The following is a 27,874-nucleotide window of genomic DNA, read 5'->3' as shown; positions in this document are numbered from 1 at the left end:
TCATGTTTTAAATCATGTTCTTGTGTTTAACGTAACAACTGGGCATAAAACTAGGCTATCAGGACAAAATCGCTATACTGACGACAGATACCAAATCGGAAACACGGACTCAGTTCTCGGAGTTTTACATATAACGTTAAAGATGTAAACAAAACCACATGTTAGACAAGACCGCAGAGGTGAAATGAATATGCGGATTCAAACGTAAAACATTGCCCTGAAGTCAAGTCAACCCTGCAACTCACTGGACAAATGAAGCACTAGAATCTGATTTTCACTCACCAGACAGCACGTTTAAAAACATTTAAAGACGAAATATATTTTTGCCAAATAGATGTACAACACAATATGGTCTTGCTTTCTGATTAATTTATGGGTACACGGTTCTATATTAGGATATCCAATGCCTCTTTCAATCGATTTGACAACGTCAGGCCTACATAAACAGATCTCCTAAAGAACCCTGCATATACCTACTTACAACCAATTTTATATGTTCGACCGATTACTTTTAAATAATTAACAAACATTGACACAAATAACCTATTTATAAATTAGCTAAACAAAGCCTAACAGTCATTTCAATCAATAAACCCCTCATTATGTTATAAATTCCTACACGTTTTCAGAGTTTAGACAGTTTCAGACTTTATGCTAACTGGTTAGCGTTACCTTTTTAAGCAACGCAAAACAACAGCCGAGCGAGAACTAATTAGGCTACTTAAATGTCAACAACTTCGGTTAATCCTCTGAAATAACGCTTGAGACTCGATTAATGGTGCATATAAATGTTTAAATTACTCACACCTGTTCAAGTCCGGCTGTATAACTTAATTGTTAAACTTATGAAATCAACTGCGCCACTAAATGACGGTGTACATTCACGACACGCCGTAAGTTACTTCTTCTTCGGTACGTTACGCGACCACCACTGGCAAGTTATTAGATTACATGATAAACGTAAATGTAGTCACAAGCCTCAACTCTAGAACAAGAGGTGTTCCCTGATTTTAATGCAAGCCTTTCCAAAGGTTAGCAATAAGCTAATCTTAAATTCATGCTAACAAACAAACAAACGGTCAAAATAAATAGATTAACGCAATTCAATTCAAATATATAAAATATGAATTAATGTTTACTTTAAACTTTAGTAATATTGTTCAATTAAAATGATTAAAATATTTACACTCACCGGCCACTTTAATAGGTACACCATAGTACCGGGTTGGACCACTTTTGCCTTCAGAACTGCCTTAATCCTTCATGGCAGAGATTCATCAAGCTACTGGAAATATTCCTCAGAGATTTTGCTCCATATTGTCATGATAGCATCACACAGTTGCTGCAGATTTGTCGGCTGCACATCCATGATGCCAATCTCCCGTTCCACCACATCCCAAAGCTGCTCTATTGGATTGAGAACTGCTGACTGAGGAGGCCATTTGAGTACAGTGAACTCATCGTCATGTTCAAGAAACCAGTCTGAGATGATTGAGCTTTATGACATGCTGCGTTATCCTGCTGGAAGTAGCCATCAGAAGATGGAGACACTGTGCTCATAAAGCGATGGACATGGTCAGCAGCAATACTCAGGTAGGCTGTGGCGTTGATGCTCAATTGGTACTAATGGACCCAAAGAAAATCTCCCCCACACCATTACACCACCACCACCAGCCTGAACCGCTGATACAAGGCAGGATGATCCATGCTTTCATGTTGTTGAGGCCAAATTGTGAGCCGACCATCCGAATGTGTCAGCAGAAATGGAGACTCATCAGAGCAGCAACGTTTCTCCAATCTTCTATTGTCCAGTTTTGGTGAGTCTGTGTGAATTGTAGCCTCAGTTTCCTGTTCTTAGCTGACAGGAGCGGCACCCGGTGTGCTCTTCTGCTGCTGTAGCCCATCTGCCTTAAAGGGGAAATGAAGCACTCAGTCAAGTTTACAATATCACTGGATTCCACTTTAATGGAAATATAGTAAACAAACTCGATTAATGAAACCATTTAGCAAAAAACGGCATATTATACTATAGCTTTTAGACCTAGGGCCCCACCATAGATATATATATATACTAGATATCGCAATCGGACCCTGAGCATGCGTCAATAGCGCTGCCACATTGGTACAGTGCTCCCAGGACAAGTGTCATTCAACCGCACTAGTCAAGACAGTGTGCCAACATGAAGATGCTGGCCTTTACGCTCTGTGTACAGGTGTAGTATCGAGCAAACAAAGAAAATTCACAAACGAATCGCTCCCTCCGTCACAATGAGAAGTGAAAGCAAGAGAGGGGGTGCGTTTAAGGACTAGGATTAAATCAAATTAAACGGAGGGAGGATCATACATTTCCATGCTCAAACACACAATAGCCAGGTTGTTCTAATAGGTTGCTAGGCCGTTGTTAGTGTGTTTTGCGTGGTTGTTAGGGTGTTCTGAGAGGTTGCTAGTCAGTTGTTAGTTTGTTTTGCGTGGTTGCTAGGGTGTTCTGATAGGTTGCTAGGCAGTTGTTAGTGTGTTTTGTAAGGTTGCTAGGGTGTTGAGAGGTTGCTAGGCAGTTTAGTGTTTTGCATGGTTGCTAGGGTGTTCTGAGAGGTTGCTAGGCAGTTGTTAGTGTATTTTGCATGGTTGCTAGGGTGTTGATAGGTTGCTAGGCAGTTGATGGTGCGTTTTGCATGGTTGCTACGGTGTTCTGAGAGGTTGCTAGGAAGTTGTTAGTGTGTTTTGCGTGGTTGCTAGGGTGTTCAGAGAAGTTGCTAGGCAGTTGTTAGTGTGTTTTGCGTGGTAGCTAGGGTGTTCTGAGGTTGCTAGGCAGTTGTTAGTGTATTTTGCGTGGTTGCTAGGGTGTTCTGATAGGTTGCTAGGCAGTTTTAGTGTGTTTTGTGTGGTAGCCAAGGGGTTCTGAGAAGTTGCTAGGCAGTTGTAAGAGTGTTTTGCAGGGTTGCTAGGGTGTTCTAAGAGGTTGCTGTGTATGTCTAAAGCAATGCTAAGGTGTTTCAAGTTGTTGCTAAGGATACTAAGTGGTTGCTTAGACGTTGCTAGGGTGTTTGGAGAAGTTGCTAGGCAGTTGCTATTGTTTTTCGTGTGGTTGCTAGGGTGTTCTGAGAGGTTGCTGTGTATGTATAAAGCAATGCATGGGTGTTTCACTTTGTTGCTAAGCAGTTGCTAAGGTGTAACTAGGCAGTTGCTAGGGTGTTGAGTGGATACTAGGTGGTTGCTAAGGCAATGCTAGGCGGTTGTTAGGGTTTTCTAGATGTTGCTATTTAGTTATTAAGTGCACTATTAGCTGGATGCTAGGGCATTCTGAGTGGTTGCTAGGTAGCTGCTAAGGCATACTAAGTGGTTGGTTAGACTTTGCTAGGGTGTTCGAAGAGGTTGCTAGGAAGTTGCTGGTGTGTTTTGAGTGGTTGCTAAGGCATTTTTAGGCATTAATTATGGTGTTCTGAGTGGTTGCTAGCGAGTCCATAATGGATTGCTAGGGTATTCAAGTGGTTGCTAGTGTGTTCATAGTGGTTGATTTTGTTCAACCAAGGTTTGGTTGAGTTGGTTGCTAGGGTGTTCTGGGAGGTTGCTAGGTGGTTGATCAGGTGTTGCTAGGCGGTTGCTATGTAGTTACTGAGGTGAGACTAGCTGGTTGCTAGGGGATTCAGAGTTGTTGTTAGGTGCTAGACGCTTTGAATGGTTGCTTGGGAGTTGCAATGCCATTGAGTGGTTACTAAGGCATTCTGATAGGTTGCTAGGTAGTTTCTAGAGTGTTTTGAGTGGCTGCAATGTAGTTACTAAAGCACTGGAAGGTGGTTTTTAAGGTGTTCTGATTGGCTGATAGGAAGTCAATATGACGTTGCTAGGGTGTTCTGCGTAGTTGCTAAGGTGTTACTAGACTGTTGTTTTGGTTTTCTGAGTGGTTACTAAGGTATTGCTGGGTGGTTGCCATGGTGTGATGGTATCTCTTTGGGAGACCATAACCGGTTTATAAGTGTAGACAGTAGTGATGTGACGTTGTGCGCCGAGGCTTCGGAGCATGTATCAAAAAAACGATACATCTCGCAGTGAAGCAGTGTACCGGAGCTTGATTCGTTTTGCCATCATCACATGATCAGTGACGTCCGAAGCTTCATTTTCGCCTTTACCCACGTGACTGCTTCGAATTTTGATTCAAAGGTTTAAACACCCGCATAGTAAAGTGTATAGCGAGAGAATTGGCGTCTATTACATACATTTGTTTCAAAGCACTGCACCAGTCCCACACACCAGTAATTAAATCAAACTACAATAGTATTTTTTAGTAAAAAGGTTTTGAACAATACTAAAGTGTATTAGCATATTTTTTCATGACTATCTTTAAAGAAAACCACCGCATATCGTAGTATTGTGTTTAACAGAGACGATCTGGTGAATGCGACCCTAAAGCATCATTCACATATCGTCCTACTAGAGCACTCGCCTTTCAATCAGGAATCGCTGATTCGATCCCCGCTTGGAGCGGGACTAATTGTGTTATGATAAACTTTTGAATATCTTGGATTTTATTACAATCATCAGTTGTGTAATGTAATATATCTTGTGTAAAAACTACAGTAATTGAGTAATTTGTTTATATTGCTGTTGTATTACTACATGAATGAGTTGTTCAGTTGTGAACATTTGACATTATGGCAACACAGTGCTTTCCCACACTTTCACCAGAAGAGGTCCTCATCGAGCTCTGATTTAAAAAGCTTCGAGTAACGAACCTTTTTCCGATACAATTGAGTCGAGCGCTTCACTGGTTCAGAAAGCTTCATTTCACCATCACTAGTAGACAGGGGGCATGTGGGTTGTGGAGGGCGCGCGTTGCAAAACTGCTCATGTTTTCTCTACTCGTCTATTATTTTGTTACCAGCACAATAAAATTCAAAAATTGCCCACTGATTGCTAGGGTGTTTTGAATGATTGCTAGCATAAACAAGCATGGGTCTGGTATGTCAAGACAATATTAAAGTTAGGCAAACCCACGAAAACACAGCCTGGAAGTGGGACCAACTCAACTAAACCAAGCACTGAACCTCATAGCTCTATTGAGCAGGTTTGCTTAAGATGCATGAGTCTTTCTATCTTTAACCAGATGATCAGGGGAGAGCGCGAACGCAGTCCCCCACTACCAGAAATTATGCAGTCGAGATTCCCACATTTGGGGAATTCGCAGAGGTCAACACAGCCGACAGTGCAATGGCTGAGCCTCACCCTGGGTGAACCACCTTCTTGATCATGGTGTCTCCCCTGCCAGGTAAGTATGAGTTGTACAGCGAGCCTGAAGGGGCGTCACTGCGGAGAACGCCATTCCTAACCACGGGAACACGTCACAGTACTATACACAGTAAATCAACGCAATCAAACAACACAATCCCGATGTGCGCTCTAGCAAAGTCTGGCCTCAAATCTATCCGTTTATAAGAAACAGTATGAGGATATTTTACAGCCAGCCCCTTCCCATCATGCATCAGGAGACTCGACCAGCCAATGCGAAAACACTGCTTAAAACAATCTTTTTAAAGAAATTAATAATCAGAGGATGAAAATCTGTGCTGAAATGAAACACTAGACACTTTATTTTCTAAAGCTCCATATATGGTCAAATAGTAAAAACCACCAAAAACGGTATTTGAAAAAATGTGACGTAAGCAAAGCAGGAAGCGTTAGCAAAGTGACGTCACTTCCGTGAAATCAAAACAAACATTTCTCGACAGAAAATAACACATTTTCGAGTCATCCTGTATTATTATTATCATTATTAATAATATTAAATAATAACGATATTAATTGTTGACCATCATGACAACAACCATATAAAACATAACATTTTTAAAAGGCTTCTATATGGTGAAAACCACATATCGCACTTAAATAAAGCATCTGAAGAATCAGACGAGCACTGAAGCTAAACAAAGTATAATTAGGAAATCTACCCGCTTCTCTATCAGTCCTCAGTCTACTGTACAGACCAGAAAAACACCGCAACACTCAGATGCAGCATGTGTTATTCATTATTAACTATTTGTTCACACAGTTCTGTTCTGGGTTTATTTTTTATTTATGAAAGCAATATGCCAGCGGTGAGATGAATATCCTACTTAAAAGTCATAGCTAGTAGGTTAATTGTATCAGCATTAGACATGTTGTTAATGTAAATAATTTATCCAACAATCAAGTACGAGCGCATAAATCTCCCGCGTTTATAAAAAAAGTGAATAAAAGATAAAATTAGAATTTGTATTAATTGAAATAATCTGTAGGATGAATTATATTGATATAAAATAATAACTCATTTTACAAATATGAATAATTAACGTTTTTATAAATGTTCAGAAATCGTGTTTGTTCGTTTATTGCGCAAAGGAAACCTTCAATGCATACAACAATATTTTAAAATATTAATTATCAATTTTATTAATATTATTAACTGTGATTCATATTATTAAACATTATTATAGAAACTAATTGCAAATGAACTCTTCATATTTCAGGCAAAGAAAAAAGTTTTCAAGCGTTTATTCATTCTTGAAGTTCCGTATTTTCCTCAGCTCATCATGTTAGAGAGGCTCTGTGCATCCTCAGAGGGCGGCCTTTATGCCATCATTGGCTGATCGTTGGACACATTTTGCATTTAACTTCGTTTTCCCCTCAGACAGCCTCTCATCAGCATGTTAAGCTGAGGAAAAGTAAATACGGGGAAAAAAGCCTCCAGTTTCGTGTAGTTTATTTAATTATTTCCCTGCCCGCACTATTCATTATTTATATATTTATTTATGCAGAAATTTGGGGATTTTATACACACACATTTATTTATTTGCATATTTATTTATCGTTTTATTTGTGGGGGGGATAATTTATTTACTCATTTAGTAAAACATTTGCGTATTTATTTATTTATTTATTTATTGTTTTTGCAGGTTTCGTCCTTTATACAATAGCGCAAAAATATCGCGTGCGCGCTTATAAAATTATGAATAAAGCATTAAGGGAGATTTAGGCCTAATGTTTTTTTTTCTCTCTCTCGAAGCAATAACTATATCGCGAGATCCTTTTCCCTGCTGAAGATGCATTTAGGACACGTTTCAGAAAACGACAAGAAACCAATCTGTTTTTAAAAAGTGCTTCTTCTATAATAACAATAATGATAATAATAATAATAATAATAATAATCTTTTAGGACAATAAATATTTTACAGTTCATGATTTAGTTCTCGGGGTTTTACTAAATAAAGCGACTAAACATCATTAAACATGCTGTAAGATACAAAACCATCTACGGCAACACCGCAGAGGTGAAATTCACAGTCAAACGTCACATAATGCTTTTAAATAGGTCACTTCTGCCATCCAGTGGACCAATGAAGAATTACACAACCTGCTTTTCACCAACTCCACAGACACAGCATAGAACTATGGGTCATTCTACAGAAATCACTCTTTTGGTATGGTAAAACGTCTAAAAATCTATTTATATTTATTCAGACACAGTGTAATTGATCACATTTTCGACTATTTTCCAACAAATAACAGCTCATAGTGATTTTTAAATATATACATTGAAGACATTCATAAATCAACTTATTTAAAGATTGGTCACTGGTGTTACCTTCTATTTAATTTCTTTATTTTATTGAGCAACTATAGTCAAAGCTGCAGCAAAACAATGACAATGCAACAAATAAGAAAATTGCATTAAATATATTTTAATCAGGTTTGGTAAAGTGAGTGATGTTGGTTCATTTCCTCAAGCATATATTGGCTATAACAATGGAAAGTTTCAACATTAATAAACAAGTACAATGCAATCCTTTACATCTTAAATGTAGCAGAATTCAGTGAATGTAAAATTTATTTTGTCAGCACATTTGCAAGACAACAATACAGGGAGTTGCTGGTTATGATTTATGAAAAAATGCATTTTACTCTACTGCTAAATATAACCACATGCTCACAGTTATGGTCCTCTAAATTATGGAAATTAATACATTTATATTCTAGTTCTTTACAATTGCCTAACAATAAAAGCCCGCCAACTAAAAGCTTCATTTGAATCAAAGCTGTATTTATATATTTATATATATATATATATATATATATATATATATATATATATATATATATATATATATATATATATATACCCAGTTGAAGTCAGAATTATTAGCCCCATTTGAATTTTTTTTTATTTTCATTTTTAAATATTTGCTAAACATTTTTCCTTCTGGAGTAACTCTTATTTGTTTTATTTCGACTAGAATAAAAGCAGTTTTTAATTTTTTTAAGACCATTTTAGGGACAAAATTATTAGCCCTTTTAAGCTCTTGTTTTCTCAACAGTCTACAGAACAAACCATCATCATACAATAACTTGCCTAATTTCCCTAACCTGCCTAGTTAGCCTAATTACCCTAGTTAAGCCTTTAAATGTCACTTTAAGCTGTATAGAAGTGTCTTGAAGAATATCTAGTCTAATATTATTTACTGTCATCATGACAAAAAAAAAGCAGTTATTAGAGATGAGTTATTAAAACTATTATGATTAGAAATGTGCTGAAAAAAAATCTCTCCGTTAAACAGAAATTAAGGAAAAGATAAAGAGGGGGCTAGTAATTCAGGGGGCTAATATATATATATATATATATATATATATATATATATATGGTTACACCTTAAACCATTATACTTTCATTATGTATTTTATAATATTTATTTGAAAATTATTTATATTTCTATAAATGCACTATAGTATTTTAAATGAAAGAAAATCTGTCTTTGACCCCAAAATGAAGCACATTATTTTCAGAACATGAATAAATTGTAAACAAAATGCTTTTAAGCCTAATATTTCTGTTATTTCTGTTCAGCATTAGGACAGAAAAACTGACATTTCTGTAGAGTGACCCAAACAACACCTCAAGACGAAAATGTAGCATATTTGTTCCAAATGCATATCACACATGGCCTTGTTACCTACATAGGGCAAGTATGTATATTGAGGTAAAGCTCAACTCTGGACTTTCTCCTTAATGTCTGAAAGGTATTCTTTGCTATTTGAAATAGGGAACTCATATCAGCAGCCAATATCAACATTGTTCAGTCAACAGTGCTAATGTTGTTTCGAAAACATTTCATATCTCATATTACAGGTTATTAGGAATATTCAAAGTAGCGTGCTCGAACCCAATCACTGCTCAAAAATGAACGAATGTGCGAATATAAATCAACTTAACCTAGTTGCATTCAGTAATTTAATTTAATCTGTTTTGACACAATAAATGCAAACCATCTCACCTGAAGTGCACCATGGCTACATGTTTACATCGCTTCACATGTTTACAAAACTTCACATTTAAAGACAGTCAACAAACGAAAGTTAGCGCAAATATTATTACGTTAGGCCTAATCTGCTACAAGCCTACACTAATTAGCTGGACTTATTTAACACGCAGGAATCACGTCAATGCACATGCAATAAAGAAATAAACACGCAGGTGTTATCAAGTCCTGACCGATTTCAGCGTGAGTTACTGTTTCGTCTTAGCCGAACATCGCAATCCGAATCATCGTGGTTACCAGCCGATCAAAAAAGTAAACGACAACAACTTCGATGAAACCTCCGAAATGACGACTGGGCCACGATTAATGTTTCACAAAAATAGTTTTCACCTACCTTTGTTAAAGTTCGCCTGCAGAAATAGCTGCCAAGTACTTAAAGCGACGACATCCAATAATATCCAGCAGCAGACCCGCGAAATCAGGCGCGCCACCTACCTGAGCGTTGGACATACGTCACGGTGTAAATAAGTTGGTTTTATAATCGCACATTCGGCACTTTCTCTCTCTGTTAATATCCCTACTGCTAAAGAAGTTAACAAAATATTTTTAAACTTTATTTGGAAAAATAAATCCCATAAACTTAAGAAAACAGTTCTAGCAAATAGTAGAAAAGAGGGCGGACTTGAAGTGATTGACTTTGAGGACATAGTAAACACTTTTAGAATAAATTGGATTAAAAGATGCTTAAAAGACCCCAACTCTATATGGTTTTTTATTCCAAACTCTATTTTCACAAAAATTGGAGGTCTTCCTTTTATTTTAAAATGTAATTATCTACCAAATAAATTGCCAATTGCACTGTCAAAATTTCACCAGCAGGTCCTTCTTTCCTGGAAATTGTGTTATTCCCACAATTTCTCACCACATAAATGCTTTTTATGGAACAACTCTGATATTAGAATTAGAAATAAATCTATTTTTCTATCTACATGGTTTAACCGAAATATAATTGGAATTCTCTCAATTTTTGATAAGTCCGGCAACTTTTTGTCTTATGAACAATTTATGTCTAATAATAATTTTCCATTACCTTTTAAAGAATTTAATGCTGTGCAAAAAGCAATTCCGTTAGGCCTAATTCAACTTATAAAATCTCATTTAATGTTTAATGAAAATGTTATTAAAGAACCAGAGCTGATTTTAAATGGAATTAGTCTATTTGACAACAAATGTAATAATAAATATATTCGACAAATTTTTCAAAATAAAAAATATAATGTTCCTAAAGGCAAATTTTACTGGGCATCCTTCCTTGACACAACAGACTGGAAAAAAGCCTGGCTATTACCTCATAAGTACTGCATTTCCAATAAAACAAAAGAGGTTCATTTCAAAATTCTTCATAAAATATACCCAGTAAACGGTACTTTGGCAAAGTATTTGGAGATTGACAGTTTATGCACATTTTGTAAGAGTGAAGACGAAACGCTGATTCACATATTTTTTCAATGTGAAAGTACAAAAAACTTTTGGAAAAACTTATATCTCCATATAGGTAACCACATTGCTTCTTCCAGACCCTTTCATCTTCAGGATGTCGTTTGTTATTATGGAGGTGGGGCTGATATATCAGAGAATTTCATTATTGACTTTTTTATTTTGTATGGAAAATATTTTATCCATAAACAAAAATTCTCCTGTTCGCAGCCTTCTTTTTCACATTTTTTAATAGAAATTGATGTTTTTATTAAATCTCTTAGATTAATTAATAATAAGAAAAGTGATAGATTTTTAGTTCTTTATGATAAATATTTTGGAAACAGCACGGTTACATAAGTCCTCCTTTCCTCTTGCTGTATTTGTGTTATGTATGTTTAATTTTATTTATTTATTTATTTTTTCTCCCTTTTGTTTCTTTTTTTTATTTAATTTTTAAAGTTTATATTGTTTATCCTGATCTGTTATTGTCATTGTGTTCTTTTGTGTAAATTGTTGGATTTTGTATGTTTGTTATTGAGGTCAATAAAAAAAAAAAAAAAAAAAAAAAATTACCAATAAAAAATAAAAATAAAAAAAAATAATAATCGCACATTCGGACTTTTACCCTAAAATTAATTGCGTTTCGAAGTCATACTTGCTTGTTTTTCCAGACCAAATATTTATGGTAAATATAGGGAACGTGTCAAGTTATCAATGTTCAAAAATGAACGAATGTGCGAATATCAAACAACGTTAACCTCAGTTAAAATCAGTAATTAAATCATTTTGACACTACAAATGTAAAACATCTCGCCTCAATAGAATATTCTCAATAATGAATGTATATAATATGTATGTCATAGTTTAGTTAATTGTTCACTGATTAGATCTTCAGTGCTTGGTTCTTAATGAATTGAGACAATGTCCTGCCATCTATACTAGCTTTTAATTAATGATAAGTTACAGATAATTTCAGAATCTAATACTGAATTAAAATGCAGTCTTCTTAATGTTATTTTTGCCATTGTAAATACAGGGTATTTTCCAGTACTGGGTTGCGGCTGAAAGGGCATCCACTCTGTAAAACAAATGCTGCAAAAGTTGGCGGTTCATTCTGCTGTGGCGACCCCTGATATATAAGGGACTAACTTGAAGGAAAATGGATGAATGAATAAATACAGGGTAAATAAAGCTGGATACGCAAACTTTCCTGACATTTTCCAAAGTAGAGGTGTGAAAACATCCTGCTGAAACAAGGGGGTTTCATGACCCTATAATTCTATATATAATAACTTTCTAACGACACTTCTGGGTCCACCTCTGCACTTCACAGACAGATCTTTAAAAATAATTTGTGATTTATTTGATGTTGTTGTAAAATATAATGATTTCATTTAATTAGTAAAAGTCACAAACAATATTATATTTGATTTAAATGTTAAATAGACATAAACGTTTTATGTTAATGCATGTAAAATACAGAGAATGTGAATAATATCAATGTGTTTGTGAATCAGCTGTCCACCGCAGGCTGTAAACAACCACAGTAAAACACTTTTGGACATCCCCATAGTTTTTTTCAGCATCTACAATCTCAGAAATAAAGGTACAGGAGCTGTCACTGGGGCAGCACCTTTTCAAAAGGTATATATTTGTACCTGAAGGGTCCATAATGGTACCTCGAAGATACTTTTTAGGTACATCATAATATTTACCTTTGAGGTACCACTTTGGACTCTTGGGTACAAATATGTACCTTTTGAAAAGGCACTGGAGCAGTGACAGCTCCTGTACCTTTATTTCTGAGAGTGTACTTATTCTTCTGAACACAAAAAGGTCTGAAGTTTTGTGTAAATGAGTGTGTTATGTAATTTAACGACCTTGCCTCGAATTTGCTTAATTCATTTATTATTATTATTATGTTTTATTTATTTCTCATTGCTTTTCTGTATTACATTTGCACTCATAATGTCATATAATGTTATGTTTAGCTGTGGAAATGAATTGTTTAAATGTGCAATAAATAAAACAGTTCACTGTATTTGGACTATTGTGATATTGCATGCTAATTAAATCGATGACGTTTATTTTTGACTTTTAAATCATTATGAGGCTGTTTGCATTCAGGCTTTAAAGATGACCTGCATGCAATGTCAATTTGCTGTGTTATAAATGAAATATAGCTGTGTCTATGTGTGAGTACATCTGCAACGGATCAGGGTCTTACAGGTAATATTATTACGTTATGTTTATAAAAAAACAAACCAACACTTGTAATGATAAAGTCATGCTGTTTATTTCCTTGTAGGGCATCTGATTATTGGTAGTCTACGACAGTGGCGCCCCGAGAAAATTTTCTTAGGGGTGGCCAGAAGAGGCCGCACCAAATCTTGGGGTGGCACACTAAAAAAATAATGAATTCAGTGTAATGTTATATTTTTGTTTCTGGTAAATGAAATAATGTTGTTTTTATTCATTTAATTAATTATTCTTGAAATATTGCAATTTATTCCTTGAAATAATTCAGAAAGTACAAGGTCAAACCAAATAAAAATCTATGTTTAGTTTAAAAACACTTTTTATATTTATATATATACTGTATAAATAACTCTTTTTTTACGTGCTTTTATTGTACATCATAAGGTATATGCCATGTCTAAAATTAATGAAGATTAATGAGTATATTATTCCCAGTGATGGGTTGCAGCTGGAAGGGCATCCGCTGTGTAAAAATGTGCTAGATAAGTTGGCGGTTCATTCCGCTGTGGTGACCCTGGATTAATAAAGGGACTAAGCCGAAAAGAAAATGAAAGAATAATGAGTTTATTAATAACCCAAACAAACTGAACAAAAGGCATTACTATACACACTCACTATACCTAATAATATCATTTATCCATATTGCTTTTTGAGCTATTTTATTAATGCAGCTTCTTCTATTGATATACTGTACCTTAAGGTAAATATTAAATTGCCATTGCTGTCTATTGAAGGTGTGTGCGTGCTGTCAACGACGATCGGGAAGGGTAGAGGCGGTTCTAGTTTAAATGACACCCTGGCAAACCACCCTATACACCCCACCTCCCTTGAATTGTTAGATTTGTTATTTAATAAACATAACCATTTATTTATATTTATTCTAAATAAATACAATTAATATTAATATTATTATACAATTATTATTCTAAATAAATAACAGTAATCAATCCCAATATTACTGGAAAACAACAACTGGAGTGATATGCCAAGATCACTTAAGAAACCTTTTGCATGAAAATTAATTATGACAATTCTAAATAATTATCTGTGGTCTTAGACCAGATCATGGCTGAGAAATCATGTTATGAAGTCTTACCTCCCTGACTCATTATCCATCCTTTCTGCTTTAAAGCCATGCTTAGTGAAAGTAACATCATCATCATCATCATCATCATCATCATCATAATCATAATCATCATTTTATATAAACTTTAGTCGACTTTCAAAACTCGCTGCGTGCCGACACCTCTCCACAAAAGGCTGTTAATCCGGATTCACGGCACATGAGCGGTGCCTATTTTGTCGACGTGCATGGAAACAACCAACCGGGATTCACACAGGAGTGCGTGAGGCGCGCGGGAATGGTTTTCTGCGCGCATGCATCAGTTTGCTTTCACCAGCATTGAACCAGAGGGGGAGAGCTACGTCAGTAACACCAACAATAATAGTGGCTGCATTTTATTTATTTATTTATTTATTTATTTATTTATTTATTTATTTATTTATTTATTTATTTAAATATTAGGAATTTATAAGTACATTTGAAATCAATAATGTCAACAGCAAAATTATATTGGGGTGGCCACAGGGGTGGCCAGAGTTTACCGTGGGGTGGCCGTGGCCACCCCTGGCCACCCCTTGGGGGCGCCCCTGGTCTACGATTCAGAACTGTAGACAGTTCAGCCTTTTGATTGGTCAAGAGTCTACAGTTATTGTGGACATTGTTGACTCTTGGCCAATCAAAAGGCCAAACTGTCTACAGTTTGTAGACTCTCGGCCAATGAGAAGCTGCGACTGTCTACAGTGAGCACTGGGAATCTCAACTGCATGATTTCAAGTCATTTCTGAAGCTGCTCTTGCACTCTCTCTATATAATAATTATTATTATAAATATTATTATATTTATTATTATAAAATATGATCTATATAATAATATTATAAAAAATAATAATAATTATATATTATATATATATATATATATATATATATATATATATATATATATATATATATATATATATATATATATATATATTTATAATTATTTTTTTAAGGTATATGAAATCTGTTTTGATAAGTAAATACTTTGTTGCGAGATAAAAATCATTAACCTTTATTGTCATGCAGTTTTGGTGAGCAAACATAGAATTGTACCCATTGCTGTGTTGTGTATCAAAAATAATCATGGCTTTACTTTAGTAAAACTGTAGTAAATGTGATTATAGCCATGGTTTTCAGTGTGTACTGTAGATTTTAAAAACATGGTTTTACTATAGACACTTAATATAGCTATGTCTGTGTGTATGTGAGTGCATTTGCAGCGGATCAACGTCTCATAGATAATATTATTACATTATGTTTATGAAAAAAACAGGTAGTCTACGATTCAGAGCTGTAGACAGTTCAGCCTTTTGATTGGTCAAGAGTCTACAGTTATTGTGGACATTGTTGATTCTCGGCCAATCAAAAGGCCGAACTGTCTACAGTTTGTAGACTCTCTGCCAATGAGAAGCTGCGACTGTCTACACTGTCTACAGTGAGCACTGGGAATCTCAACTGCATGATTTCTAGTAATTTCTGAAGCTGCTCTTGCACTCTCTACATATAATAATTATTATTATAAATATTATTAATATTTTTATTATTATAAAATATAATACATGTAATAATAATAATTATAAATACTAAAATTATATATATATATATATATATATATATATATATATATATATATATATATATATATATATATATATATATATTTATATATATATATAGGTATACGAAAGCTTTTTTTACAAGTTAATGCTGTGAGATAAAAATTATTATCCTTTTAATTATTGTCAGGCAGTTTTGGTAAGGAAACAGAATTGTACCCAATGTTGTGTTGTGTATCAAAAATAATCATGGTTTTACTTTAGTAAAACTGTAGTAAATGTGATTATAGCCATGGTTTTTGGTGCATACTGTAGATTTTAAAAACATTGCTTTACTATAGACTCTTTTGAGGGATGTAAACAATGACAATGGTCCCGATTTATTTCCTATTTTGCATTTTGAATTTCTATAGCTATTGAGAATCCAAAAAGAGCCACATATTGATAAATAATGCCATCAAAGCTGTTTTAACAATAAGTTAGGATTAAATTGTAACTGTTATGAAATAGTTTGATAACAGGCAGGAAATGTTCGGGCCATGCATGACCGTGTTAAAATGGTCTATAGTAAAATTGTAATAATACTATGAAAACAATGCATTGCTAATCAGCCTTTCAATCAAATATTTACATAGAAGCGAAAAGTAATTAATCTCCTGTAATCAAACCATGGTTAATTTTTGTAGTTTGAAGATTATCGAGATAAAGTTTCAGACTTTCAGCGCAACATTGCACACACATTTAACTTATGAATCAACTTAATTGAACCACTTTAAATCATCATGATTCATTTATTCATTCATTTTCTTTTCGGCTTAGTCCCTTTATTAATCCGGGGTCGCCACATTGGAATGAACCGCCAACTTATTGGATGCCCTTCCAGTTGCAACCCATCTCTGGGAAACCCGTGCACACTCATTCACACACACATACGCTACAGACAATTTAGTTAATCAATTCCCCTTTAGCGCATGTGTTATCTCACGGCAATTCGTAACTTTTTCATTTAGTGGCTAATTTGTATGAATTCGTACGATCTAATTCGTACAATTTAGTACGATTTGCTTATCCCCCGATGACGGTTGGGGTTAGGGGTGGGGTCAGGTGCCACGCCTCCTTTTTAAAAATCGTACCATTTCGTACGACTGAACTCGTACGAATTCGTACGAATTAGCCACTAAACTGGCAAAACGTAAAATACTTACGTTTTCTCGTGAGATCAGGCTGGTTTGGACTGTGGGGGAAACCGCAGCCGAGGCTTGAACCAGCTTCCTTCATGCTGTGAGGCGATTGTGCTACCCACTGTGCCACCGCGTGGCCCTATGAGTCATAGTTATTAATAAAAACACAATTTATTCCGGCGTTCGTTAACTTTTAGGAAGGATTCTAGCACCGTTTTATAAATAAAAGCCTTGAACACTGTTCAGGGTGACGCAGTAGGTAGTGCTGTTGCCTCAAAGCAAAAAGGTCCCTGGTTTGAGCCTCAGCTCAGTTGGCGTTTCTGTGTGAAGTTTGCATGTTCTCCCTGTGTTCGTGTGGGTTTCCTCCGGGTGCTCCGGTTTCCCCCACAGCCCAAACACATGTGGTACAGGTGAAATTGTCCTTAGTGAATGAGTGTGTGTGGATGTTTCCCAGTTATGGGTTGCGGCTGGAAGGGCATCCTCTTCATAAAAATATGCTGGAAAAGCTGGCGGTTCATTCCGCTGTGGCGACCCTGGATTAATAAAGAGACTAAGCCGAAAAGAAAATGAATGAATGAACACTGTTGAACCTGTGATGTCCTCTCCACCACTAGAGGGAGTATTTTTTATTTTATTTTTCATATTAGGGGAGTTAAAAGAAAACAACTCTGAACATACTTTTTATAATAGTCAGGTCATTTAAATAAAACGTCTAGGAAAGAAAAAGGAAAGAGTTTAAAAGTTCTCTTCAAGAGTTAACACTGAGATAGCCTTTTGCTTGATAATGTTAGCGGGCGAGCAGTCTGCTGTTAAAACTGAGCTCAGCAGGGATTCAAGAGAGAATAGTGAATTTGAACACAAGTGTGTACACAAATTATTCTGTGAAGTAAACACCACAGGCAGACGTGTAAAATACTGTTGATTTTATTGATTATGTTGATGAGTTACTCTTGAGTAACAGCAGCAGGTAAACAGAGGAACATGTATGCTAACGAACAGTGCTGATGACAGAGAGAACATAGAAAAGGCAAGTGTCTGAAATTGAACCTGAAGCCTCAGATGTGAAACAGTTTACTGGATTCAGCAAAACGACTCCATCTTTTTAACAAAAGCAGATACATTCATTCCTTTTTAATAAAGGATCATAAGCAACAGAGATATTGTTTTCCTGATATGTGAAGCTCAGCGTATCTATTATATCATGGCTAAAATCTGGGTATATCAACTGTGTGGTGTTGTTTCCGTTCACTTTGTGCAACAAATAGTTTTGCATAGTAAATGAAAGTTTTGTAGCAGACATGCACAGACACACAGCACAGTCTCTGTAACATACAGCTTTTCCTATACAGGGCTGGGCATTCATACTTCATACTTACAGATTAATAAGCCCACTACAGTGAATTCATGCAGCAAAGCAGTCACGTCCAGACCCGATGGACCAGAAAATCCATATAGTTCGGCGTGAATAATACGTCTTCGTAATCTGACCAACAGATTGGGTGTGCATTTACAAGGAATTTAAATAGATGGAAAAGCTATATTTAAAGAACCACCCTGCTGAAAACACTGCATATGCTGGTAAGGTGTGTTTTGATGCTGGTATGCTGACTTTGTTGGGTCTCAATGTTGGTCTTGCTGGTCTTGATGGTTTTGATGTTGGTCTTGCTGGTCTCAATGCCGGTCTGGTTGGTTTCAATGCAGGACTTGCTGTTTTCAATGGTGGTCTTGCTGGTCTCATTGTTGGTCTTGCTGGTTTCTATGCTGGTCTAGCTGGTCTCAATGCTGGTATTGTTGGTTTCAATGCCGGTCTTGCTGGTCTCAATGCTGGTCTTAATGTTGGTCTTGCTGGTTTCAATGCTGATCTTGCTGGTCTCAATGATGGTCTTGCTGGTTTTAATGCTGGTCTTGTTAGTCTTAATATTGGTCTTGTTGGTCTCAATATTGGTCTTGCTGGTTTTAATGCTGGTCTTGCTGGTCTCAATGCTGGTCTTGTTGGTTTCAAAGTTGGTCTTTCTGGTTTTAATGCTAGTTTCAAAGCTGGTCTTAATACTGGTCTTGCTCATTTCAAAGCTGGTTTTAATGCTGGTCTTGCAGTTTTTTTTATGCTAGTTTCAAAGCTGGGCTCAATACTTGTTTTGCTCTTTTCAATGCTGGTCTCAATGCTGGTCTTGCAGGTCTCAATGGTGGTCTTGTTGGTTTCAATGCTGGTCTTGCAGGTTTCAATGCTCGTCTCAATGGTGGTCTTGCTGGACAAGCTTGAGATCATCATTGAAACCAGCATTAAAACTAGCAAGACCAGCATAGAAACCAGCAAGACCAGCTTTAAGACCAGCATTGAGACCAGCATTGAAACCAGCAGGATCAGCTTTAAGACCAGCATTGAGACCAGCATGGAAACCAGCAAGAGCACAATTTAGACCAGCAAGACCAGCTTTTAAACCAGCAAGTCAAATATTGAAACCAGCATTGAAACCAACAAGACCAACATTGAAACCAGCAAGACCACCAAGACCTGCATTGAAACCAGCATTGAAACCAGCAAAACCATCATTGAAACCAGCAAGACCATCTTTTAGACCAATAAATCAAGTATTGAGACCAGCACTGAAACCAGCAAGACCAGCATTGAGACCATCATTGAAACCAGCAAGACCAGTTTGAGACCAGCAAGTCCAGCATTAAAACCAGCAAAACCATCACTGAAACCAGTAAAACCAGCATTGAATCCAGCTATACCTATTCTGAAACCAGCTAGTCCAGCAATGAAACCAGCAAAACCCCTACTGAAACCAGTTAGTCCAGCATTGAATCCAGCATTGAAACCAGCAAGACCAGCATTAAACCAAACCTTCCCAGCTTATGCAGTTCTTTCAGCAGGGCAGGGTTATTGCATGTATTTCATATGATCAGTTACTCTATACTACCTCGATCTCCCCCAGCAAGGGAAACAACATCTCAGTAAAGTGCTGTGTTTGAATCCTCCAGAAGCGTACAATTTTAATCATAGATCTTTGGCTTTGAGTCACCTCCTCATTAAAAGTGGACGGTGACGTACAGCATCAATACATGTGTTCACTTACGGCCAGCTGCACAGCCCTATATCAGAGAGAAACACTGACTGACAGATAGCAGAATACACAGATAAACATACAGAAATAGATCAGATCAGTCATGAACAACAACAAAAAGAAAGAATAAAAAAAAAAAAACTAAACACTCTTTATAAATCAACCATTAAAACATTGGCACAATGAGGAAAATCATATTACAATTCAGCTTTAAAGGGATAGTTCCCCCCAAAAATGACAGTTCTGTCATCATGTACTCATTCAAAGCTTGAACACAAACAGAAGATATTTTGAAACATGCTGAAAACCTGTAACCATTGACTTCTATAGTATTTGTTTTGACTTCTATGGAATTCAATAATACAGGTTTTCAGCATTCTTCACAATATCTTCTTGGAGCCACTTCACTCAAAAATAGTTCACACAATTTTTGAGTGAACTATCCCTTTAACGTATGTACATCACCCAGACAAGAAACTTCTAGTATTATGCACCCTAACATTATTGTCTGAGTTATTTTGTATTGAGGCCAGCACTTCATCTGCAGAAACAAGATATTATGCATAACAATTAATGAATGGTTTCAACAACTTAATAAATTGAAGTCATGAGTGAACAAAAACGAAACGCTAAAACTGCAGTTCCATTCTGAGGCAGATTTTGGTGCAAAACATAGAAAATATGATAATCTCAGACACTGATTATGTGTTTTATTTAACATTAAAGAGGGTTTACATGAGTTTCAACAAAAACTGCATTTGTTTATAGACATACTAAATATTCCAATGTATATTTTACCATGGCGATTTGTAATACCGTACATTATTATTATTATAGATGCCTTTTACTGTTTTTATAGGAAAATTTCAATCCATAATTCGACAACTGGTTGGTCTAAGACAAAAAATAATAATAATAAACAAATAATGAAGAAAGTATACTGTAAAAAATATTAGTTGACTTTTTTTAAATTTATTTTACTTGAAAATAAAAGAGCAAACCTGTTGCTTTAAAAATGGCTAGTTAATTTTACCAAAAGAATAGAGAGTAAACCATTTGCCTTAAAAATGTACAAGTAAATGAACATCAGGGCCCGGTTTTTCAAAAGTAATCCACTAGGATTTTGGATAAGGGATTGGATCAAATCTTGAAAATGGGTTTTTCAAAAGAAAAAACGGATTACCTAATCGGATTAGATCACGTAATCCAATCTTGGTTTTGATCCGGATCAAACCTTTAGTTTGAGTTTTTCAGACCTTTTTTGTAGGATCCGGATCACTTTGATCCAAAAAACCTGGATTAAACTGATCCCATCAGAAGGGTGGATTTAACATGGATTTCATGCCCAAAATGTAATGAAAACTTAATTTTCATTAAATAATACTATTTTTAATACTAAATTTATTAAATAATACTATTTTTGGATCATACAATATCTTACAAGATATACTATTTATTCATAAGGTTTTAATTTTATTTGTTCATCCGTCAGGCTATAGTGATTATAGGCTTTAACGTATTCAGCCTTTCAGTATAGGCCTACAGCAACGTAGAAAGAGTTTGGCCTCATAAAATAATCCCCCAAACAGCTGTCAAAACAGACCAAAAACAATCCATTTTATTCTGTCACTAATTGATATATATATTCATCACAATTGAAAATATTTTTGTTTTTAGAATATTTATTAGTGATGCATGCAATGATTACAGAATAACAAAAAAAATGTAAAGATTGGCAATGACTGATTTTTGAAATCTCTTTCAACAATTGCAAAAAGAGACTGAAAGGGCAGAAGCACAGCTTCATCTGGCAGAGGAACAACTGACTCTAACCAAACTGCAGCAAACCAAGGCCAGACTTCAGATCCGCCTCCTAAAGGATACACACAGACAAGCTGCTCTCTCCACATCAGATGAGGAAGTCTGAAATTATTGTGGAGTTTTGACATTAAGTCTTTTTTTATTTACATTTATATTTGAAACTTATTATAAATATCCTCAATGTGCAGTGTTGTAGGTCTCAGATGAGCGGACTGCTGGAAGAGGATGGGGTGGGCTTTTTCTTGTTTTTATTATTTATTATTATTATTATTTTAATAATTATTACATTTTCTTAGTTTTCATTTCAAATAAAAATAAAGATATATTGACCACAAGCTGGCTAATCTACTCTTTACATATCTATAGTTCTACATTGTGATTTCCTATCCTGTTTGAGCACTGGTTATCCAGATTTAGTGATCCTGAAAAGTTTCTATTCGGATCAGATTGATCCAATCCGATGTTGCTTTGAAAAACTGGCTCAAAAAGTAAGCTGGATTACGTGATCACGAATCGCAAAAACAGAATTACTAAATCCGGATCAATCTGATCCGGATTAAACCTTTTGAAAAACCGGGCCCTGCTGTGCCAGATTTATGCCAAATCTGAGCCAGAATTCTTTGCTATCTGGGTGGGCCACTGCCAAGGACTACCCAACAATTCTAGAGGACCATGTAACCCAATGGGTCAAACATTATATCCTGAAGGCTCATACACACCGGGACGATTTTCGCTCATGTTTATCGGTACCATGTTTTGAGATGTTTTTCAGCGTTCAAACCCAGGAGATTTTCATTGGCGTTGAGCAGAGTGAACAAGCGAAATCAGAACCTGATGTTAGAGAGCCTTTAATGAACTTGCAAGTCATGAAAGAGAAGTGAAATGAAACTCGCTATCAAATCATATTTGACACTCTCCACTCCTACTGCCGTTATTGTAGTTGCGGTTATCATAAGCTGTGTCCCAAATCGCATACTTATGCACTATTCTACGCCATTTTGTAGCATAAATAGTGTAAGTAGTGTGTTCACACTGAAAACTCTAACAATAATAAGTGCACTTTAATTACCCGGATGATGCACTCATTCAGCCGCTAAAGTGAAGTGTGTAACGATGGACACTTCACACACTCAACGACCGCAGGTTTGCTTACGTAGCGGAAGGGGCGGAGCTATCGGACGCACATGTTGAATAACTTTATTTATTTTAGATGGTGAAAGCAAAATTCTCCTACGAGAGTGATTATAGCGCCTCCCGATGGTGAATGCGGCAACACTCATGGCAGGTATTATTTGATAATTCGGTCGTTTATTTCACTGATTTGGCGACCGTCAAACGTCATCAGGGAAACGGTTTGAATTTGCACTTAGTAAAAAAACATTAGTGTGGCATTTGGGACGACACTACATACATGTACTATCCTGTTGAGTGTGTAAGTGCATAAGTGCATGAGTGCATGAGTGCATAGTGTATAGTGTGCCATTTGGGACGCAGCTATACAGTTTTATTGGTGCATTATCTTCTTCATTGAATTAGAGTGAAACTGGAATCACCTCAACTGTTTTGCGCTTGAGCGCCTCCAAGTGGTGTTTACTGTTACTTCAGCAGCTCCGGGCACATGAACAAAAGTGGCTATCTGATTGGTGGAGAAGTTGTTGACGTGGCGCGTTAGAACAAAACAAAAAACAAGCATAAGGCATTTCTTTAAAAATGTCACGCCTGGCGTGTTGCGCGTTGGTGCATGATCACATTAGTGTCCTTTGTTTAGTTACGAGGCATTGAACGTTGACGAAAAACACAAGCAAAAATCGTCCCGGTGTGAACGGGCCTTGAAGGCGGTGGCGTGTATCAGGATGATAATGCACAAATACACACAGCAGGACTGGTGATAGAGTGTTTAAAGAACATGAAAGTGAAGTTGAACATCTCCCATGGCCTGCACAGTACCCAGATCTAAACATTATTGAGCCACTGTGGCGTATTTTGGAGGAGCAAGTCAGGATAAGGTTTTCCTCCAACCAGTATCACACACTTTTACTCTGCAAAAAACCCTCTGGCCGCTGTGCAGGACTGCTATCTGCCATTCCCAAGACCAACTGATGCTGTATTTGCTACAAAATGAGCCCCTACACCCTACTGATGAATTATTGTGATCTAAAACCAGTCGTTTCAGTTCCACTGTCCAACCTCTTATATGTGTATAGTTCATGATTATAAAAAATAAGTTAAATCTACTTAATAGGTTCTAAGTTATGATGGGTTTACTAATTTTTTAAGTAAAAAGTCAACTTAACGCGTTTTAAAACAACGGGTTTGCTCACGTTACGTAAAATAAATAATCGCTTTTTACAGTGTAGGGGTCTGAGATGATGTTGGCAACATTATTGCTGTCTTCAAAGTTTATTTCTAGCGCTATATTCTGCAGAATATGTGCAGTAGCCATGCAAATCCTTCCAACAAGTGCTAAAGCCTGGCTATTGTGAAGCCCAATTGGCTGACTGGTAAATAATTAAAGGTGGAGCTTATAAAAAGTGGGCGGAGCTACATAACCAAGGTACTGTTGGCTGAATTATTCCTTATTACATGTGATGTTTTCAAGTATAGCAAAAACAGCAACCCAACAGAAGCTCTGGAGATCGGAGTGTTCCCTCAGTCCACTAGATGGCAGAAGCATTCGGGTCGTATCCTCGCCGTTTGACATTCCTTATTGTTTGGAAGACAAGGAAAGATGAGATGTTGTTAGTAAATGCTGATGTTTTCAGAGTAATACTCATCATATCTGAGACTCAGTTTCAGCCAACAGGCTCAGTCTGCAAACGTAGCCCTATATACATTTCTGGAGATCGCGAATTATGTAGCCAGAGCTACGCATGGCTGCATTTCATCTTTAAAAGGAACGCCGTTCCGTTTTTCGCTTACCAGCTGACCGCTTACTTCAATATGGATGGCTTTAGCACTGTTACCAGTTTGCCCAGTAGCTCGCAGCCTACATCAGCAGACTTGAGAGGCAGAGCAGAGTTGGGTGTGATAACGAGTTTCGAACCCAGTAAAGAACTGCTCCAGAAAGCAGACAAGACAAAAACAGAAGCAAAAAAATAAAATAAACAAGTGAATAACAGGGTGAGAACTGTTGGTGAACTCTGACACTGTCGGTTGGGTTTAGGGAAGGGGTGGGCGGGTCAATTGGTGCTTTTGAAAACACTATCGGTTGGGTTTGGGAAAGGGGAGGGTGGGGTGGGGGGATCAGACGGTTGTTCAGTCAGTCTGTCGACAGCGGTCTGTAGTGAATTTACGTGAGAACAGCAGGAGCAACTGACACTACTGAGAGAAATTTGAAATCTAAAAAAAAGAGAGTACACAGCGACCTCTGGTGGCTTCACGAAAACAAAAACTGTAAAAAAAATATAGCTCCTGGGACATATTTGGTGCTCTCCAGAAATGTATATAGAGGTACGTAATTCAGAATGAGTCTGGGTTGGTTTCAGCTCCACAGAGTCTCAATAATAATAATAATTGTAACTTACTTAGTGTAAAAAATATCCATTAACAGTTTTCCGTATGAGTTTTGTCTGAAGAATGCTGAAAACCTGTAACCATTGACTTTAATAATATTTTTTTCCTACAATGGAAGTCAATGGTTACAGGTTTCCAGCTGTCTTCAAAATACCTTCTTTTTGTGTTTAACAGAGGAAAGAAACTCATATCTGTGGACATAATTTATATACATAGTTAAAAAATGTAATTAGTACTAATAATTCAATGTTATTTTTAAGTAACACGAGTTTTAGACTTATGATCTTGAATGTGTGAATCTGCAGCAGAAGCTCATATGGTAATGAGTGAGCGCTGCAGGTTGATGAAGAGTAAAAAGACATGCAGAATTGTGCTTACTTAAACCCCCATCCCGTCCCGCCCAGGACTATAGCTGCCACCAGGATGGCTCCGGCAATTGACCCTATGATCAGATTGGTGGCACTGGGACCTGTTTGGGCAAATGTGTAAAAAACAAGACACTTCGATGCTAAAAAACACCAACACAGAAGATTAGTGTGAAGATTCAGCATTATAGTGGCGTCTTTAGAGTCAAATCTTACTTCAGTGAGCCCCTATGCTGCGTTAAAGCCCCCCTGACAAAACAAATTGACTTATATCTTATTAATTTGAGTTAAATTACTCTAGTGAAGCCTTTAAATGTCACTTTAAGCTGAACACTAGTGTCTTGAAGAATATCTAGTCTAATATTATGTGCTGTCATCATGGCAAAGAGAAAATAAATCAGTTATTAGAGATGAGTTATTAACACTATTATGATTAGAAATGTGTTGACAACAAAATCTGCTCTCCGTTAAACAGAAATTGGGGAAAATATACAGGGGGCTAATATCTCTGACTTCATCTGTAAGTGTAAGAGCAACAAACCCTTAGGTCCTTCATCTTCATCGGGTTCTGGCTCTTTTGGAGGGTCAGCCAGACTGCAGTCCATCCCGGCCCACGTTGTGTCACATGTACACGTCGCCTCATTATTGCACACCTATTGAAAAGCAGAAATGTAGGTCAAAACATTAACAAAATCATTCACAGCGAGGCCCATAAATATCAGGACATCGACACAATTCTAACATGTTTGTCTCTATACATCAACACAATGGATCTGAAAGGAAACAAACAAGACGGTCAGCTTTAATTTGAGGATATTTACATCCAAATCAAGTGAACGCTGTAGGAATTACAACAGTTTGCATATGTGCCTCCCACTTGTTAAGGGTCCAAAAGTAGTGGGACAGAATGCTTGAAATGTAAATGACATGTCTGTTGTCCTATCATGCATCCAGGGGCGGACTGGGACAAAAATTTAGCCCTGGCACTGTAGCCACATCAGCCCACATAATCACACCGACACAGCCCCACCCACCGACACGCACATTCACTATTTATTTTGGTGTACAGATAGTGAAATAATATGACATTCTTGCCAGATTTTGATTACGTCCGGGTAACCTCGGATTGGGTCGGCCCATCTTGAAATTAGGCGACCATCGCCGATTGGGCCAAATGCTTAACATTTATTATTATTATTATTTATTTTTTTTATTATTTATGTTTTTTATTTATCATCATCATAATATCACATATAGCAAGAGATAAAAGCTGCCTGCACGTAAAAAAAAAAAAAAAAAACTGACCGGCCCACATTTAAAAATTGGTCCAGCCCTTCTGGCATTTGCCAGATTGCCAGATGGCCAGTCCGCCCCTGCATGCATCAGTTACATCAAGTTACAACCAAGTATTTAAAAAGTGAAAGTTTTATTTATGATTATCATTCTGTCCGATTACTTTCGGACCCTTAACAAGTGGGAGGCACATATGCAAACTGTTGTAATTCCTACAGCGTTCACCTGATGTGGATGTAAATATCCTCAAATTAAAGCTGACCGTCTGCAGTTAAAGCACATCTTGTTCATTTCATGTCAGATCTATTGTGTTGGTGTATAGAGCCAAACATGTTGGAATAGTGTCGATGTCTAAATATTTATGGACCTAACTGTATACAATGCATCTGTTGAATGCTTGGGTCTGATTGGCTAATGAGCGGTTTGCCGTTATTTTCATATAAATGCACAGATAAAGTAGTTCCGACAGGTTTTGAGCAGCAATTTACTTTAACATGTTCAATTAACCAGCTTGACATTAAAATTTGATCAATGTACATAGTTTTTTTTGACCAATCTTAATATGCAAATGAGGACGATCTATTAACTGAGACAATCTGAATCAAATACTAGCAAAATTATCATATTTGTTACACCACCAGCTTGAAAAAGTGCTTGCACAACAAAATACAGGCGTTTTAAACTAATAATAATGAAATGACCCTTGAATATTTACAAAGAAACAGCATTAGTGAAGAGCACTTATGGACATATAGTTCAACGTTAAAATCAGCCCCAGAAATAATCTGCAAGCGTGTCACTCCTCGAATACACACACAGATAGAAATCGAAAGTAAAACTAAACATGAATATATAGTGCAGAACTTTAAAGTGGAGGGAGTGGCTATACACTCACCGGCCACTTTATTAGGTACACCTTACTAGTACCAGATTGGACCCTCTTTTGCCTTCAGA

General features: G+C 36.5%; 1 protein-coding gene, 1 long non-coding RNA gene and 1 other non-coding gene across 5 annotated transcripts in view; all 3 read right to left on the bottom strand.

Moving 5' to 3' along the window:
- Positions 1-5,106: 5,106 nt before the first annotated feature.
- On the bottom strand, positions 5,107-5,271 carry LOC137496518 (U1 spliceosomal RNA). Its single transcript, XR_011016930.1, has one exon. It is a non-coding gene; the product is annotated as a U1 spliceosomal RNA (small nuclear RNA).
- Positions 5,272-17,762: 12,491 nt separating this feature from the next.
- On the bottom strand, positions 17,763-21,812 carry LOC141376039 (uncharacterized). Its single transcript, XR_012385081.1, has 2 exons — positions 19,630-21,812; positions 17,763-19,590 (listed from the first exon to the last, which is right to left on the bottom strand). It is a non-coding gene; the product is annotated as an uncharacterized lncRNA (long non-coding RNA).
- Positions 21,813-22,049: 237 nt separating this feature from the next.
- Positions 22,050-27,874, bottom strand: part of adam23b (ADAM metallopeptidase domain 23b) — a 57,965-nt gene continuing 52,140 nt past the window's right edge. For all 3 annotated transcript variants that reach the window (XM_073912376.1, XM_073912377.1, XM_021478782.3), the window contains 3 exons: positions 26,169-26,280; positions 25,641-25,731; positions 22,050-24,452 (listed from right to left, as the gene is read on the bottom strand). In XM_073912376.1, the coding sequence (XP_073768477.1) occupies positions 24,407-24,452; positions 25,641-25,731; positions 26,169-26,280 (249 nt within the window). In that variant the 3' untranslated portion in view covers positions 22,050-24,406. The remainder of the gene's footprint in view (positions 24,453-25,640; positions 25,732-26,168; positions 26,281-27,874) is intronic.

This window comes from Danio rerio, chromosome 9 (assembly GCF_049306965.1).
Source record: "Danio rerio strain Tuebingen ecotype United States chromosome 9, GRCz12tu, whole genome shotgun sequence".
Classification (NCBI taxonomy): Eukaryota; Metazoa; Chordata; class Actinopteri; order Cypriniformes; family Danionidae; genus Danio; species Danio rerio.
This window is presented reverse-complemented; position numbering and strand designations above follow the sequence as displayed.